The sequence below is a fragment of the Gopherus evgoodei genome, chromosome 5 (genome assembly GCF_007399415.2).
Source record: "Gopherus evgoodei ecotype Sinaloan lineage chromosome 5, rGopEvg1_v1.p, whole genome shotgun sequence".
NCBI classification, from domain to species: Eukaryota; Metazoa; Chordata; order Testudines; family Testudinidae; genus Gopherus; species Gopherus evgoodei.
The window spans coordinates 85,555,220-85,572,587 of NC_044326.1; the positions used below are offsets into that span (position 1 = coordinate 85,555,220).

At 38.6% G+C, this 17,368-nt stretch overlaps 1 protein-coding gene across 1 annotated transcript in view; it reads left to right on the forward strand.

Moving 5' to 3' along the window:
- LOC115652057 (lipopolysaccharide-responsive and beige-like anchor protein) overlaps window positions 1–17,368 on the forward strand; it is a 93,760-nt gene that overhangs the window by 39,103 nt on the left and 37,289 nt on the right. Inside the window, exons 3-6 of the mRNA XM_030563569.1 lie at window positions 6,538–6,627; window positions 10,182–10,374; window positions 13,131–13,193; window positions 16,318–16,473. Of these exons, the coding sequence (XP_030419429.1) occupies window positions 6,619–6,627; window positions 10,182–10,374; window positions 13,131–13,193; window positions 16,318–16,473 (421 nt within the window). The 5' untranslated portion in view covers window positions 6,538–6,618. The remainder of the gene's footprint in view (window positions 1–6,537; window positions 6,628–10,181; window positions 10,375–13,130; window positions 13,194–16,317; window positions 16,474–17,368) is intronic.

The following is a 17,368-nucleotide window of genomic DNA, read 5'->3' on the forward strand; positions in this document are numbered from 1 at the left end:
TCACCAGGCCAGAGAGAATGCAGCAGTTGGCAGGGTTGTGCTTCAATCAATTGTTCCTTGACTCCTACCCTCCTTGTATGGTAAGCTTGTGAGTCATCTAATGTGTAATGGATGTGAACAATCACTCAAAGAAGAAAAACCAGTTACCTACCTTTTCGTAACTGTTTTTCACGTCCATTGCACTTCCCACCCTCCTTCCCCTCTGTCAGAGTCTCCGGCAAGAAGGAACTGAGGGAGGGTCGGGCCAGCTGGGATATATATGCACCAGAGCGGGGCGCCACTTTGGCGGGACCCCCCTGCCGGCCCTACAGGAGTTGATAAGGGAAAAAGTTTCCGACGTCTGTGTATGTGGCGCACGCACTCCTAATGTGTAATGGACGTGAACAACACATCTCAAAGAACAACAGTTACAAAAAGGTAGGTAACCATTTTTTACTAAAGACCAAAAGTGTAGTATATCACCAGGGCAAGTACACAGCAAATATACTGCAATTATTGACAGTTGTGATCTGGTAGATTTAAAATCTAATAAGGGAAAGGACATTCTCCTCTTTAATCTTCAGCCTGTTTCCAGCACGTTTATCAAATTGTTGTGAACCATGCTTGTTCACCGTGGTTAATGTTATCTAGATTGTAGTACACGAGGAATTTAACTGAGACCCTTAACTTAGAACCTTTAAGTAACTATCTGATCAGAATAGTTTTTCAATCACTGTTATCAAAGCTTGATTTTAATCATGATCCCAGAGGGGAGCAAAGCTAGTCAGTCAGCCATTAGGCACTCAGTTTCACTGTCTGATTGGAAACCTTTCCAATATTCAGTGTTCTCTAGTGCTGTTAAGCAACATTTGGGTGGAAAAAAGGAAAAGCAAGCAATCATAGTTGCATATTGCTCAAGCCAGTAGAAATCACTGAGGAACATGTGCGTAAATCTTTTTGAATATCCAGTGATGAGGTAAGGGAGGCAAAAAGCCGAAGTAATTACTTTTGCAAGCACTGTTGTATCCTGGGCATAAATGCTGGGTGGAAAGAGAAAGGATGAACCCAAAGCTTTTCCTGGACTTAACACATGCTTGATGTTATATCACCTACTCTTTCAAACGTTCAGCATTTAAATCCTACTGGCATAGTAGTAACTGAAAATGCTTGCATTTAGCTATATAAAAGCACACTTTCAGAAAGTGGGCTCCAATTCTGCCTGTCAGTGCATTATTATATAATAAGACTAATAGGAGTGTAACTATTGTAATTGTGCATGCAAAATGCGGTGCACATTTTCACATGGACATGCTCTGCTGTCAGACTCATAGACAATTTGTTGCTATGTAACTGAGTGTGCACTCTATAACTGATAAAACCCAACTCTTAACTTGTTTCCATTAGGGACTTTAAATCTGAAGATCATCTAATGTTATAACTTGCCTTTTCATTTGAAGGGCCTTCATCGTTTTCATAATTTGAGTTTAAAACTTTAGAGCTTCTTGCATTCTTCCTCTTTTTCTCTGTATCCCTCCATTTCCCCCTCCACCCTCCTTCTCTCATATTCAGTTTTATAGTTTTCAGACATAAACATGAAAAAAGCAATTTTGACTTAGATTCTGAGTGTTTCTGCAAAGAAAAGTAACAAACATCTGTTTTTACCTTAACTATATCCATGTGTTCAACCCCCACCCGCTTCCCAAAATAATTTACAGCCATACTTGGTGGGTACTGCATACTATTAAATTAACTTTTTTCACAGTTAGATTAGGGAATGTGTCCAGAGACTGGAAATATTGGTGTTAAACAGTAGCCAAAAACTATATTTTAACCAAGCTAAATCATCATTTGTTTTTGTCTTCTCTCTTCCTCTCAATTTTGCCAAAGAAAGAGGTGGAGGAGAAAAGAAAAGATTGGGCATATATAGCAAATGGTTACCATTATAAACAAATGGAATCCGCTGACTGGTGAAATTTTGCTCATAATTCTTGTGTTTATAAATTAATTGATAGTTTTCTAATTAATGTGAAAAATCCTTTGTGATATAAATAAGTGGTTTGAGAGACATATCATGTGGATTGTTGTAAAGGATTTGTATCACTTGTTTCACTTTATTACTATTTACAGCATCTGGAACAATTATGACCATACCTAAGTTATTTGTTGTAAAAGATTAATGGGAAGAAAGCTATTTTACTAAGATATTTGAGAAGCAGTGAAACAGAATGTTGGACAATGCTATCTTTTACTTTGTTGTACGCAACATGTCTTCAGAGATAAAAATGTGTGATACTAACAGATATTGTTGAAACAGAGATTGTTCCTTTCCAGTTACATGACGCCTTGGAGAAAGTTTCACCATGTTAGCTACACAAATTCCATCTTACTTAATGAATAAATTATGGGAGTTTGATAACTAATATCTCACAATGAAAGCTTTGTCCTAAAGCATCCTAAAATGATAACTGTGAAAATATTTTAAATTATCTATCATCATTTCCTTAAATTCTATTTACAATAGTTAATTGTCCACATTACTGTATGCCATGGAGAGATTTAGCAAGAACACATATCCTCCCACTGTCAGTGGAGAAGAGGAAGTCATCCATCAGCATGACTAAAGCCATTATCAAAATTGCCCATGAAAGTGAGGTTATATGCTGAGCTGTAATTTGCTAGATCCAGAAGGTCAGGTGATGACTTCTTCATTACTGTCCAAACAGTTGCATGCTCTAAGATGAGTAGTAAGTTTTCCACTTCAAAAGAGACATTAATTATCTGTCAGTAGAGGCTACATGTGATCCTGGATGATCTTCTCTTACCACGAGGAGCAGAAGTCTGAGTTACAACTCATGGCTAAAATGCACTTTACTGCTTTAAGTGTCTCTTTTGCTATGTGAATGGAAAAAGTAAAGACTGATTCCAGTCCTGACATCATACATTTCCTGTTATTTGGGGAGGTCCTCCTGGATTCAGTTGATCTATGCTATGCAATAGCTTACAGTTCTTCAGACCATGTGATGCTGGTGTCCGGAGTGATTTTTGGAGGCAACCAGGGATTATGAAGTGAATCACTGTGCTGAAGAGCTCTCCTAGTTGTCATTAAAAGGCTGCAGGTGTTTGAAAAGAAAACATTTCTTTGCCTTCCCTCACAGTTGTGGAAAAGGAGTGCAAACATTTCTTGTGCTGAAGTCTGTCTGCTACTGCCTTCAATTTACACATCAGTGCCCAAATTTTCTTTCCTCCTTTTTCATTTGTCACAGATCTTCAGAGAACATAGAAATAGGAGAAAAGAGCTCATTTGTGCTGTCAGTGTGTCTATGGCTGTTGTACTGTGTGTATGGTTATAGTATTTCAACAGATCTTTTTCTCCTTTGCTATTTGGTAGGGAATGACTTTTTAATATTAATTTAGGTCAGGATTTCTCAAACTTTTGTACTGGTGACCTCTTTCACATAGCAAGCCTCTGAATGTTACCCCCCCTTATCAATTAAAAACACTTTTTAATGTATTTAACACCATTCTAAATGCTGGAGGCAAAGGAGGGTTTGGGGTGGAGGCTGACAGCTCGCGACCCCCCATGTAGTAGCCTCACAACCCCCTGAGGGGTCCCAACCCCCAGTTTGAGAACCCCTGATTTAAGTGGCTCCATAATCTAACTAACAGGGCTGTCGCACTTTCTGGGTATTTGGAATTTTGTCTTTGGTTGGAGAAGGAAATGTGCCTATCTCAGGATAGGAAAGCTATCCCTTTGTGAACTCCTAATCCATAGATCAGGTCTAGTGTGTGCCAGGTTGTATGCATGATCCAGACATTGCCTGGAGTTTGATAGATTTTGGGCCATAGCCTCAGGGAAGTGTGTGTGGGTGGCTGCATGTAGTTTTTGAGGTCTTCTAGGCAATGATCCTTGGCAAGGTCACCATCATAATGATCAGCATCTCTGTCCATTCCAACAGGAAACCTTTTGTTTGGAGGTCTGTAGATTAGAAGGATGTAAGTCTGACTTTTGTTTGTTGACATGCAAGTTGAGTGGATATATTCAAATAATTTTTTCAGTTCCTGGAGATCTTCTTCTGTATTTTAAGGCTGGATGGGAAGAGGATGGCTGACCTGCCAGTGCTCTTTTGTATTATGGGAGTATGATATCTTAAGTATCCTGAGAGGATTGTGTGGGTCAACAGTGGATATACAGTGTTGTCTAACAGAGTTTCCGTGTTGCTGAGTGAAGGTGGGAGTCTTAACTGCTATGTGGTCTTGACTGGAGAATATGTGCTTGACCACTGATCTTTCATTGATCAGCACATTTTAAAGGTGTGAATTAGTGCAGTTTTGTTCAGTGTGTTCTTGTGTGTAGTGGCTGTAGGTGGAGTGTGCTGCATTAGTAGTAGATATTTTATTTTCTTTCTTGTTAGTTTCTGTTTGCAGTACTTTGGGGGGTTTTGTGAATCTTGATGCTGTGCAGGGAGGGTGGTATGTAGTGGTGCCATCCTATAATGAGGATAGTTGTTAAAGAATGCACCAAGAACGTTGGGCGTGACAACACTCTTTGCATGTGGACTGTGATGTGGGAAAGGGCGGAACTTGTGTAGGTCTGTTGTGGAACAATGTAATAGGAAAGTGACAGGCCAGAAGCATCTTATCCATTAGGAAGCCTGTACTGTAACTAGTGCTCACTTCTGGCTAAGAGTCAGAGTACAAAGTTTTGGCTCAAGAACAAATTACTTGTTTTGCATTATATCTGAAAGCCTTATCTTTTACAAGGAGATCATTATTCATATAGGTTCTACAGCTTTGTCCTACATAGTTTCATATGCAAATAATAAACTGCAGCCAAGAATTACTTAGCACTGCTCCTACCACTTCCTTTCTGGTTCACCTAAGAGAGCTGCTATCCATAAAGGGCCAACTTTTCATTGCATTTGTGAGTACATTTGAACGTAGCACATCCAACCACTAGAGAGCAGAGACTCTAACTGGCTTAGTATGTTGCAGTGTTTGATCACCAGTTGGCAGATAGGTCAATTTGGTTTTGGACTGTGATTACGTTGTGGCTTGATAGTGCCCATTGGCTCTTGGCATAAGAGTGTGTGTGTGTGTGTATTTTAAAAAGTCAGGTTTTTAGGCTATTGAGCTTTAATACGCTTAGGATCAGATTCTGAGACACTCCCTGGGCAGTCCTGATGAAATCATTGCAGTGGGAGCGCTCAATGAGAAAGGGTCTGTCCCCATCATATTTGCAACATTTGTTTTAGCTTATTCAAATATATCAAAAAAATTTACCTTATCAGAAAAGTCAAATGCTTTTGGAATGGCACATTTCTTATCTATAAGGATGGCTGTCTAATTAAACCTCAAATCTTCAGCGAGAACTTCAGATAGCATTTGTTTTTTGCTTTTGTCTTTTCTGCATTGAGCAATGTCATCTCTGAGTAGTAATTTATTCTCATCTGAAATGAATGAGCTAGTGAAAATTCACTGGAGGTGTTACCACACCGCAGAAATATTAACCAGTGGTTAAAAATACAAAGTGCCAGGTAAACTGCAGAAGCATGAAGAGCCTTTTATGTGAAAGTCAGTCAGGGTTCTTTGTGTGAAGCAACTAGAAAATAGGGGCATTGAAGTGGATAAACATAATGGTCTAAACATTCAAAGGTGACTATTGTTATGGGTGCTTCGATTCTGGGGCACTCTGTTGGATCACTTTAAGGGGCCTGATGTTTCAGAGGATGGATGCTTCTGAAAATCAGGCTTTAAGGTTTTTCATAATCTCTTAATCTCTTTTTAGACCTGTAGTACAAACACAGAAAATCTAGATGGACAGATGTAGGCAGGTGGTAGAGGGTTCTTACATCTCAAAATGTTAACTTACAAGAATAGCAGAGTATGAGGTTGCATTTCCTTTGACTGTTTAAGCGATTAGGTGTCTAGAGAGAGATTCTGGCAATTTAAATAAAATATTTCGTGGTGAATGTATATGGTAGAATTTATTTAAAGTTTGTGCTGTTTTTTTGTATTCCAGTTCTATCTCCTCTACATTCTTATTGGTTGTTAGTAGTATAATGCACCCTACAATTAATTTCTTCCTTTTTTATAAAAATGTACTGAAAAAATACATGCTATGTTACCCTTTTTGTTGTCTTAATTTATTGACATGAAACTGGATGCTTGAAGTTAAACAAAAAGTTGGAGGCTTTCTTAGTACCTGTAAAAGATTAGCTTTTGTTCCTGAAGTATGACGTAAGAAGGATAAGCCAGTGTTAGAAAGGAGAAATGGAGCCAATAAGGAGGGTTACTGATTATAATAGCCAGTTTCTGTTTAATATCACTGAGCAGCAAGAGGTTTTGCAGTTTCTCATGGAAATAGCATCCACAGTCCTAAAATGATTACCTCATTCTCAGTACCAGTGCCAAGCACTTAGCCCCACAGTGAACACACGGGGTTGATTTTCAACATGAAACAAGCCAGAAGTGTGGAATGACATTTTCAGGTGACAGTTATGGTTCTATTGCCTGTAATTAGCACCTCTTAACATGCAAACCTGCCTGTGCCTTTTCCAGGCTGTTGAAGCTCAAATACGAAGTTTTGGACAGACCCCTTCCCAACTACTCATAGAGCCACATCCTCCAAGAAGTTCTGCCATGCAGGTGGTATGTATCATGTTAACTCTTTGTGACCCATTCACTTTTGTTTATTTCTGCACTGTTGCTTTAAATGTTCAGATTTTTTTTCCATTTTGGGTTGTGTGTCTGTGTGTAGGAATTTAAGAGTCTGTGCATTGAATTATAAGCACAACTGTTAGTCATTGCTACTGTACTCAATACTTGACTATTATTAATACATTGATTGCTAGAAAGGTTATGCCAATTCACAATATAGACACTTATCAGTGTTACCTAAAAACACTTTGTCAGTGTAATTTGCTAATGTCTTAGAACTCGTAGATCCAAACGTTTCAGTATTTCAAGCCCAATCCTCTGAGATTATACTGAGGTGCCAAGCATCCACAACTCCCTTTGAATATCAGTGGAGATGAGGGATCTCAGTACCTCTCAGACTGCATTCAGCACCTTATAGGATCTGGCTCTTAGAATCTACGGCCCTATGCTGCTTTTCTTTTCTCTGAATGGAAGGGAGCTTGTACCAATGGAGTCAGGCTAAATGTTATGAGGAAGACAAGAGCCTCCAGAAGTTGAAGCCTGTGTAGAAGATTTATAGTGGAGAGCGGGAAGGACTGGGAGCCATTATGCGTATCATGTAGACCAACTCCTGAGGTGAATGCCAGGTGCTGGTACTTGGGGAAGGAGGTACATGGAAATATATATCTCTTTGGGTATTTGTGCTGGTGGGAGCTAGTTAAGCTGGAAACAAGGGAATATACCCAGCCTTAGGAAGATCCCCTAAGAGTTCTGGATTTAGGAGGTGGAATCCCTAATCTTTCCCCCAGGCATAACCTTTCCCCTAAAAAGTAGAAATTCTTGAGATGAAACTTGCATAGTGAAGAATTTGTTTTAATCTGTTTTGCAGTAACACTAGGATAATAACATCCAGGCACTGAGTATTAACATGCTTTCTATTTTACCTCTACTTATTTGTAAATATAATTTTATTAACACAATTATTTTTTATGACTGATTATTTTCCATTTTATGCCATATGAAGCCCCAGGGTCTAAAATAATTCATCTGTATCATCACAGAATTGAGAACTAAGAGTGTTAAATTATATTGTGACAGAATGAACCAAACATTCTATTAATTCATGAGTCGCAATATGTTACATTTTCTTAATGGTCAGAGATGGTCGACGGTTTTTAAAAACAAGTGTAAACAAGGGAATTCTATCTTTTAGGGTCTTTGAAACTTATGTTGTTAGGGTTAAAAATGTCACTGGGTGGAAAGAGTTTTTAGATGAAATACACAACCCCCCCTAAAATTAATATATCATTACTAACATACCATGTACAATAGAAGCCTAGCAGACCTAAAACTTCTTATCCATGAACTACCAGCCTGTATCTATTGACTTCCTTCTCACTAACTCACAGGTTTAGCTGAATAAATCTGATGTGGTACCAAGCAGTTTGTGTAATAAGGACTGTACAGTTTCATCAGAGTATAGTATGTGATGATGTCCCTAGTAAATATTGGGCATCTAATGAAAGGAGTTATATTTCATGAGGTTAATTATATCTAACTTCTGTAGCTTTACATACAGAAACTAAGTTTTGGTTCACATTCTTACTTTACGATCTCCTTTGGTTATTAACATATAATTTTACGAAGTGTTATTCTAATAATTTAAAAAACAGTGTAAGTCTTCCATGGGGGGAGGGGGGGGGGAAATTGGGATTATAGTGTATTATATGGGGAAGAGGAGCTTTTTTCCATCACACGTAAGAATGCTTTATCATTGTAATCATTATACTATTCACTAAAGTTTCATTGGTTTTTTTTTCTGTCTGTGTGAATACAGCAGAAATTAAAGCCACCATGTGCTGTTAAGTGCACAAGCCATAATATACACCAGGTGTAGTAATTAGCAGTCACACGAAGGCTGCCTATATGTCTGGTTTTGCTGCTGTTGCTGTATCCCCCTGTGTTTTCACACCATCAGATAGCTGGATTTAATTGAGGCCACATCAGATGAGGCATTACTGACACCTTTAATTGAATGAGCATCCAGGGAGAATTAACTCATAATATTGATTGGCTTTTAGCCACTTGTTCAGAAGGGTGTCTGGGTAGCTTATTAGTTGCTTTTATTTACACCTTTATGCAAAGACTAAATAGGAATTCAGAGTGCAATATGTTTTTCTAAGTACTCCTAATAACTTTTTTAAAAGGTGTGATAATAAAAATGCAAATGTATTTAATTTCTTTTATTAGTTCTGTATAAATATATATTAAATGTATGCACTTACATACAAATTTATATATGCATATATGTACTGGAACATTGCAGGTAGAAAACAGCCAAGTGTACTGATCAGTATATTTTTATAAAGATATTAATTTAGTTATTGGGAAGAAGAAATACTAAAGGAATATGGATGAGAGTGGACAGTACAGTAATAACTCTGTCATCATAGCTTTTACTTATTTTGGTGCACCATATATTAGTGAAAACAAACTTGTTAAGTTCTGTAAAAAGCGACAGAGTCCTGTGGCACCTTATAGACTAACAGACGTATTGAAGCATAAGCTTTCGTGGGTGAATACCCACTTCGTCAGACGTATGTAGTGGAAATTTCCAGAGGCAGGTATAAATATGCAGGCAAGAATCAGTCTAGAGATAACGAGGTTAGTTCAATCAGGGAGGATGAGGCCCTCTTCTGTTACTTTCTCAATTCTGTAACTGTTTAACATGCAAATCACGTGGATTTACCAAATCTATGAAAATCAATATTTGATTTTAACATTTTCAGTGATCTTGGAGGTCTTAGTTATAAACTTTCTAATTAATTACATTGGAAACAAAACTATGATATTGATTGGGCTACGGAGAATCTAGATTTGTTTCCTCTCTTTGGCTTTTGTAGGAAGCAAAGGTATTTGCAACATAATAGGGTGATGTCTGTGTGATTCTGTCCACTTTATAAATTTTTCCTTTATTATTACATTTAATTATGTTTTGCTTAAAAACACAGTTATAATTGTCTGTGTATTGCTTAAGTTTTATTTCTGTACAACATAAATACACACAGTGCATGCGTTTACTGTATGCCCATATATTTTCTTTGTTTGCTTTTTTAATTTTCCATTTGGCTTGTCAAAATCTTAGTCTGCCAGCTAAATGGAGCCTCTGATGGTCTCTGGGAGCAAGAATTGCTCACTTTCTTGATTATGGCCTTCTCTGAAATTGCTTTCCTTGATGTGCTACCTCTGTAGATATGGAAGATAATGCATTTGCCAGAGACAGGCAATTGGAAACTTTTTAATGGAACCTGCAGCAAACATTGACTTTAGATCTTTCCCTTTTCTGCAGTGCTGCTACCTTAATAGCATACATTAAGGATGTCCTCTCAAAATAGTTGTTTCCACTAGCCTGTTTACTGCTACTCCATTTACTTTTACTTGCAGCTGCTATTGGTTCTTACTTATTTTAATTCAGTCTTACTTCTGTTGTTCTGTCCTGTCTTTCTTTCCCTCTCCCTATCTTTTCTTTTTCCATGGGTTTGGGTTCTTGTTTGCCCACTCAACAGTATCTCCTCCTGCAGAGTCCATTGATGTTCACAGACCAAGCTCAACAGGATGTTATCATGGTCCTGAAGTTCCCATCCAACTCCCCTGTCACTCATGTAGCAGCCAACACCCAGTCTGGTCTGGCAACTCCTGCTGTGATCACAGTCACTGCTAACAGGCTATTTGCTGTGAACAAGTGGCATAACCTTCCTGGTAAGTAAATAAATTTTAGCATTAGAAACTTCCACCACCACCAAGTGGTATTTTTCAGTTGGCTTTGTTTCAAAATGGGCAGTAGAAATATTTTAAATTTCTGTTTGCAAATGCTAACCCAGTCCATTGGTACATTGTACTCATGCAGTTAGACAAAGATGACCTTTCTAAAGTACAACTGAACACTACAATTCAAGTTTTGCTAAGCAACAAGTTATTCAGGAGAAAGAGTTATTTACCAAAGGCATCGGGCAATATCCAAGAAAACATAAGCAACAAGTCACCACTTCATTATCATCATAAACATTTTCAAGCATCCAGTAGGCTAAATATATTCCTAACAGTTACTCAGGCCAAAGGACCTGTAAAGCACACGGTAGTGCTGTCAGTACCTAAGGAACATGACTTTGGGCCAGCCCTCATTTGTTCCTGATGAGATTTTTGTCCATATTGGACCTCCTTTTCAGCCCTGTGCCCAGATTATGGAAGTAGGAACCTCTCTAATATCTGGAAGGTATTGCTTCAACAGAAGCATTCTAAACTTTCCTGAGTTGGTTATGGAAACCATAACCAGAAATCAAAACTGAAAATATTTAGAATGCCCACATCCCCTGCAACTTGGACACCCAAAAAATCCAAAATACTAGACACTTGAAAGACTTTGTCAATAAAAAAAGAAACAACATATCCATAAACATAACCACTTATCTTAATGATCCTGTTTGTAGTTTGTTGGACATTAACATATAGGCAGTTCTGTTTTGAATTTGTGTGTTTTCTAATCCTTGAGGGGACCCATCCTAAGTCCATAATTACAGCAGCCTCAAGCCACAGCCACAAAAGGCAATTCATTTCTGATGGCACCGCAGTAAATTGTTAGCTGGTCAGAGGGTTTCTGTGAAGAAAAATATAGTTTCTTCCCAAATAGTTTAAATGAAGGACAATCTTTTAATGTTTGGACTAGGCGAATGTCTACATCACTGATTTTCTGCAAGGAAATTTGGACCCACATCTCTTTGATGGCATTTTGAAAAAAGCCAGATGACCCCAATGCTCTTTTCCAGCTGTTGTAAATCACTGACCAACAGTGTCCAAATGGAAAACTCTTGACCTTATTCCAGCACCATTTCATCCACCTAAGAAGCTCTAAAAAAAAAATATGTTGTCTAAATAGCTGACAAAGACATGACTGAAAACTGTGGATAATACTCTCAGAATTTGGATGGAAAGAATATGACAACAGCCTCCCTATATGATCTTCAACATACTTTCAATAGTCAATGGATTAAAAATCTCTACAAGAAGGCATATTCAACAGTCATATTCAGGAAAAAATATCTGGTGGATGTTCTAAAATTATAGAAGTTGCTTTGTCTTCTCCATATGCGTGCTAGTTGGTGATCTATTTACCAGCAACAAATGCCAGCAGATAGCTACCTCCATATTCTGTTCTCCAGACACGGCACAGCAGCACAGTAAGACAGGTTTCTGAGCCACTGTCATTGTATACACCGTCAGGCACTTCAGAAGTGTTCTCTGTGCAGAGAGCCGGAGAAAACTCTACACTTCAAAAACTCTTTTGAGAGCTAGTACACTGACCACTACTGCCAGGCTGTCATGGAATGCCACATTTGAGGGAGCTGGATGTGTCTTCCTGGAATGGGAAGGAGCTGAAGTTAGTCTTGGCTGTCGTAACCTTCAAATTCAGCAGTAAGATTGGGTTTTGCATAGGTATAGGAGGCCAGTACTACAACTATTCCATATCTCCCACTGTGATCATAGCACTATCCACAGGGAATGCTTGCACTATGAGTTGTCATGACAAAGAGTGTTTAGTTGGCAAGTAATCACTTGTCACTGACTACTATTTAAAATCCCACACCTGCCTCACTCAACCAATCTGTTGGCTTTATCAACCAGTTTATGACATCAGTGTCCAACAAAGCACGTCTATGCTGGAACTGGTACTGTTTCATAAAATATTAATGTTTCATTGCAGCACTGCTGTTGAGTTGCATTTAAACTATGAAATCAATCTGATGATATTAAGTTTTGTACTAAAAGTATGCTTTGTGAGGTACTTGGAGAAATGAGAGATGTTGCACCTATGATTTATCTATGATATTAGCTTCTACTTCCAAGAGGGTTTGGGGGGTTTTAACTGAGCTCTGGAAAACTAATGTTGAAGTAAAATCCAGTAGACATGCCAGGTGCTTGTACATTTAGACAAAATGTTGGTCTGCAGAATTATTTATTTAGTTTTATTAAAACTTGCAAATAAGTGTTTTTCAATGATAGCTGAAACATTAAATATTGTGTCACTTGGAGATTTCTGTCTCCATCACAAACTGAAATTTTCTGAAAGATCCATTATGCTTTGCTGTTCAAAGCAGCCCTTTGAAAAGGGGGGAAAATAGTATTTGCTACAGTCGGCAGATGGTTGTCACATTTTGTTTTCAGTGCTCTTTACCACTTAATTTTGTTTTGTTGCGACATGAGAGGTTGCCAGTAAAGCATCTGCTATCGCTTATGGCTCAGGATCTGAGCCGTTGATGAAGGCACACATTCAGGATAGCACTGATCTAAAATAAATGTTTAATAAGCAGCCCATGAAAGCGCCTAGAATTTTTTTTATTCAATCAAGAAAGAAACTTGAATGGTTAAACAGTTGCATATAGGGTTTGATTTATCATTTTTATGTGGCTCAACATATGAAAATAATGCTGACTTTTAAAATCTTCCTTCCTGAATTTCAGCTCATCAAGGTGCTGTACAGGACCAGCCATACCAGCTGCCAGTGGAAATCGATCCTCTCATAGGTCTGTCACTTTCTTCTCTTTTTGCGATTCATTAAGCTCTGTATGGTGGCCCTGAAGTGTAGATTACGGTTGTTTTTCACTTGCTGGTTGCTGGGAATGGAATTTTCCTGATAAACCATTTGCATGCAAATTGGAATGCAATGAGCTGTGGCTATGCTGGTATTTCATCAACTCCCCCTCGTTGGTTTGCCTAATTTGAACAGGCCTAGGACGTGTGTCAGTGAAAATTAATATGGATGCTGTAATAATGTGTGATTGAGAATGTGCATGAAGTACTGTCAGGATAATATTGGATCTTTTCATCACTCAGACTTGTTGATGAGCAGGAGCGAGGCACGTTATGATGAATTGGTGCACTGGTAATGTGATGGAGCTCCTTTGCCGAGGAAATTTTCATAATACCAGTGGGGTTCTTAACAGCACTGTGTTGTGAAAAATAAAACTGTGGTGCCAGGGTTTCATCATTAAAGGAGATCAATCCTTTCTTCATAGACCTGCTGTTCACGCTGAGGGGATTAATGCGTAATTGCAAAGCGGTTCCAAAGTTGAAATCTATTGCTCCGCCAGTTTTAGTGTTAAGATATTAGTATTCATTTTTCTAGGGCATTACAGTCTTTTGGATCACCATCACTTGTTAAGTGTGTGTGTCCGTGTTTTTAAGGGGAGAGAAAAGAATCTCACTTTCATTTGAATGAATCTTTATAATAAATGAGTGATTTATTATAGTGGTGCTTTTCATATTAGCATAGTTGGTTCAGTTGTTTATACTATAAACCCTTATTTTTGGGTGGGAGAATTAAAATTTGGCTCTAATTCAGCATGATTTGTAACTTGACACATGATGATTCTGCCTTGGAGGCACTTTATAAACAAAACAAATTTGAAAAGAAATATTCCCTCATTTTTAATTTGAGAGGCTAATAAATAAATAATTTTTTCTTTTTCTTTCTTTTAGCCTCATAATTTTTCTGTTTTTTAAACTGACAATTTCAGGCTGATAGTTTATTGAATGAAAACATGAACTGACCAATTATAACTGCATTTAAAAACCAACACTATTTGCTTATTTTTAAATTATTTTTTTCCCTGACTCTCCACTATCACGTGCATGGTAGAGTGATATGATTTGTCTATCAAATAGGTAACTACTTTTAAAAATTAATATGCACAGTAAATGGTTCACAGGAAGTACACGTTGACCATCACCTAGTTTTTATTTATACATTTATATTTATTTATTTATTTATTTATTTATAAATGCCATTGTTTCTCAAAGTAATATAGTGGTCTTCACAGAGCATTTCTAGAGGTTGGTTTGTTATTACTTAGTGGATCCAGCTGAGATCAAGGCCCCATTGTGTTAGGTACTGTCCAAACAAACATTAAGCAACAGTCTCTGCTCTGAATTGCATACAATAAGAGCAGGGGTCGGCCACCTCTGGCACGTGTCTTGTCAGGGTAAGCACCCTGGCGGGCTGCTACTGGCCACAGTTCACTGTCCAAGGCCAACGGGGGAGGAAGGAAGCTGTGGCCAGCACATCCCTTGCCCACGTCGCTTTCAGCCTCCCCCATTGCCCTGGGACGGCAAACCGCAGTGGGAGCTGCAATTGGCTGAACCTACCAACGCGGCACATAAACAAACTGGCCTGGCCCACCAGGGTGCTTATGCTGGCGAGCCACGTGCCAGAGGTTGCTGACCCCTGCAATAAGAGCATACAGGACCTCAAAGGTTAGGAAGTGTTATCATCATTTTACAGATGGGGAGCCAAGGCACAAAGAGATTAAAAGCCTGATCCAAATCCTTGTGAAGTCAATGGGAGCCTTTAAATGACTTGCTGTAGTCTGTGGAAGAAATGAACCCAGATCTCCTGAATCTGTTTAGTGCCTAAACTACAAAACCATGCTTTGTGTCTTCTCAAATGGATCTTCTACAAATCCTCAGACTTGTGAATTTGTAATACCTGCAGTGTCCTATACTCCAATGTATAATCTCTTATACCTCACTTTTGGCAGGACTTGTAGTAGTTGATTATAATTTACAACTTTAATCACTTGGGCTGAAACTTTCTGTCCCAGGTGCCTGTCTAAAGTTGAATTATTTTAAGATGACTTCAGCCAAAACAGGTCAGCAGTTTCCAATGAGGAGGCTAGTGAAAAATACATTATTTTGCCCAGGTTAAAAAATTCTAATGAGCTTTCCTTTGAAAAGCTCTATTACCTAATGCTTTGGAACAGGAGCTTGACATTTGGCAAGGGGGTGGCCTTTTTGCCATCAATGTGCCATTTGCTATCCACATGAATATGTGCCCAAATTTGGCCAAGTTATAAGCCTTTGAAAAATCACAGATTGTACATGCTCAGTAGAGCTGCCCTAGATTTTATCAGCTAAATCCCCCTGCCCCAAAATCTGTCTGCAGTGAGCTTCAGCACTAGATGTAGTATGCAGGATTTTCCCTGCATTCGCAGCTTTGGGCTGCTGCAGGCCAAGCCGAAGCTAGGTTCAGGCACCTGAACTGAGAACAGGGAGCCTGTCTTTCCTGTGCTTTCAATAGCTCCCCTGCTGGTTTCATGCAATATGAAGGAGGAAGCCGCCAATTGAAATGCAGAGGGAGCAAGAGCCAGACTTGCAGGTGGATGCAGGAGATGGAGTAGATTGGGATGTGGCGTTGGGGGGTGGGAGCACTGAGTTTGGACAAAGATCCTATGGAAAGAAACTGGGACTGGGGTTCTGTGTGGATGGGAACATACATGAGGGAAAGGGCAGTAGGAGGTCAGGGTGGGAAAGAGACACAGACAGGATGAGAAGCTGGAATTTTTAAATCAAGATTGGGTGTTTTTTCTAAAGAGGTGCTCTAGGAATTATTTTGGGGTCAATTCTGTGGCCAGTGTTGTACAGGAGGTTGGACTAGATGATTACCTTGCTGCCTTCTGACCTTGTACAATTAGATATCAAACAAGATGCAAGGAGTGTGGGTAACAAAATGAGATGGAGTGAGGTCGGGGAGGGTCAGCAATAAAATTAGTTTAGATACATGCATATCAATTTGCAAAGGTGTTAGAATTCAACAAACATAGACGCTAACAATCATGCTCCATCTCTCTTCTTGCACATTCTTCTCTTTAGCCAGCAATACAAGTATGCACAGGAGACAAATCACTGACCTGTTAGACCAAAGCATTCAGGTCCACTCCCAGTGTTTTGTCATCACCTCTGACAATCGTTATATCCTGGTTTGTGGCTTTTGGGACAAGAGTTTCCGAGTCTATTCTACTGATACAGGTTAGTGGAATCTTAACCAATGGAAAAACCTAGAAAGTACGGATGTGTTTGAGGTGGGAAACATGGTACTGTTTTCCATTTGCTATTATCCTGAAACATGTTTGAGGGGAATGAGATTATATTTCTTCTTCAAAGAATGGCAGGAATTATTATTAAATTCCTCCCACTCCATTCTGCAAAGAATGCTATCAGGAGCAGAAGTAGCTGACTATTGCTTTGTGCATATTCATTTGTTTCTGAACACCTACGGGACACACTGAGCTTAATTCTACAGGTTCACAAGAAAACCAATCTACTGAGTTTGTTTAAAGCTTTGCATACTAGGGGAATTAATTGTTTCTTGAGTGCTTACCTGAATGAAATTCTGTTCTGCTTTTTATATAATTGAGAAAAATATTTTAAGAAACACAGCAGAGCCCATTTGAAATAATACCTAAGTGTATAAGTGCAGTAACAGAGTGAAGTTGTTTGAAAAATTCTGAGGGTCTCAAAAGGTGCAATACAAGGATAGAAATTGACCCATTAAAAAGAATGAAGAATAAATCCTCTCACACAATGTAAATTGGCCAATATGCAGGACCTCAGTTCTGTGGAAATGTGTGATCCCTGCAAACTGACAGTTACATCCACGTCTTGCTATGTTGAAGACAATCATGGAGGGTAAGAATCATAGAGGTACAGAAAAAACATGTATGTTTTTCTTCCCATTCATTGCCTTATAATAGGAATAGCAATCTCATTGAAGGGTACTTCCTTTGGATTAATGCCCAGTTGAGGTTAATATATCTGGGACATCAACCCTTCCAGCAGGTTATTATCCTATATGTTCTTCATCGTTACTTAAATAGATTTGTTAATAATGTGTTTCACACTTACCAAACCAAAATATTTTATA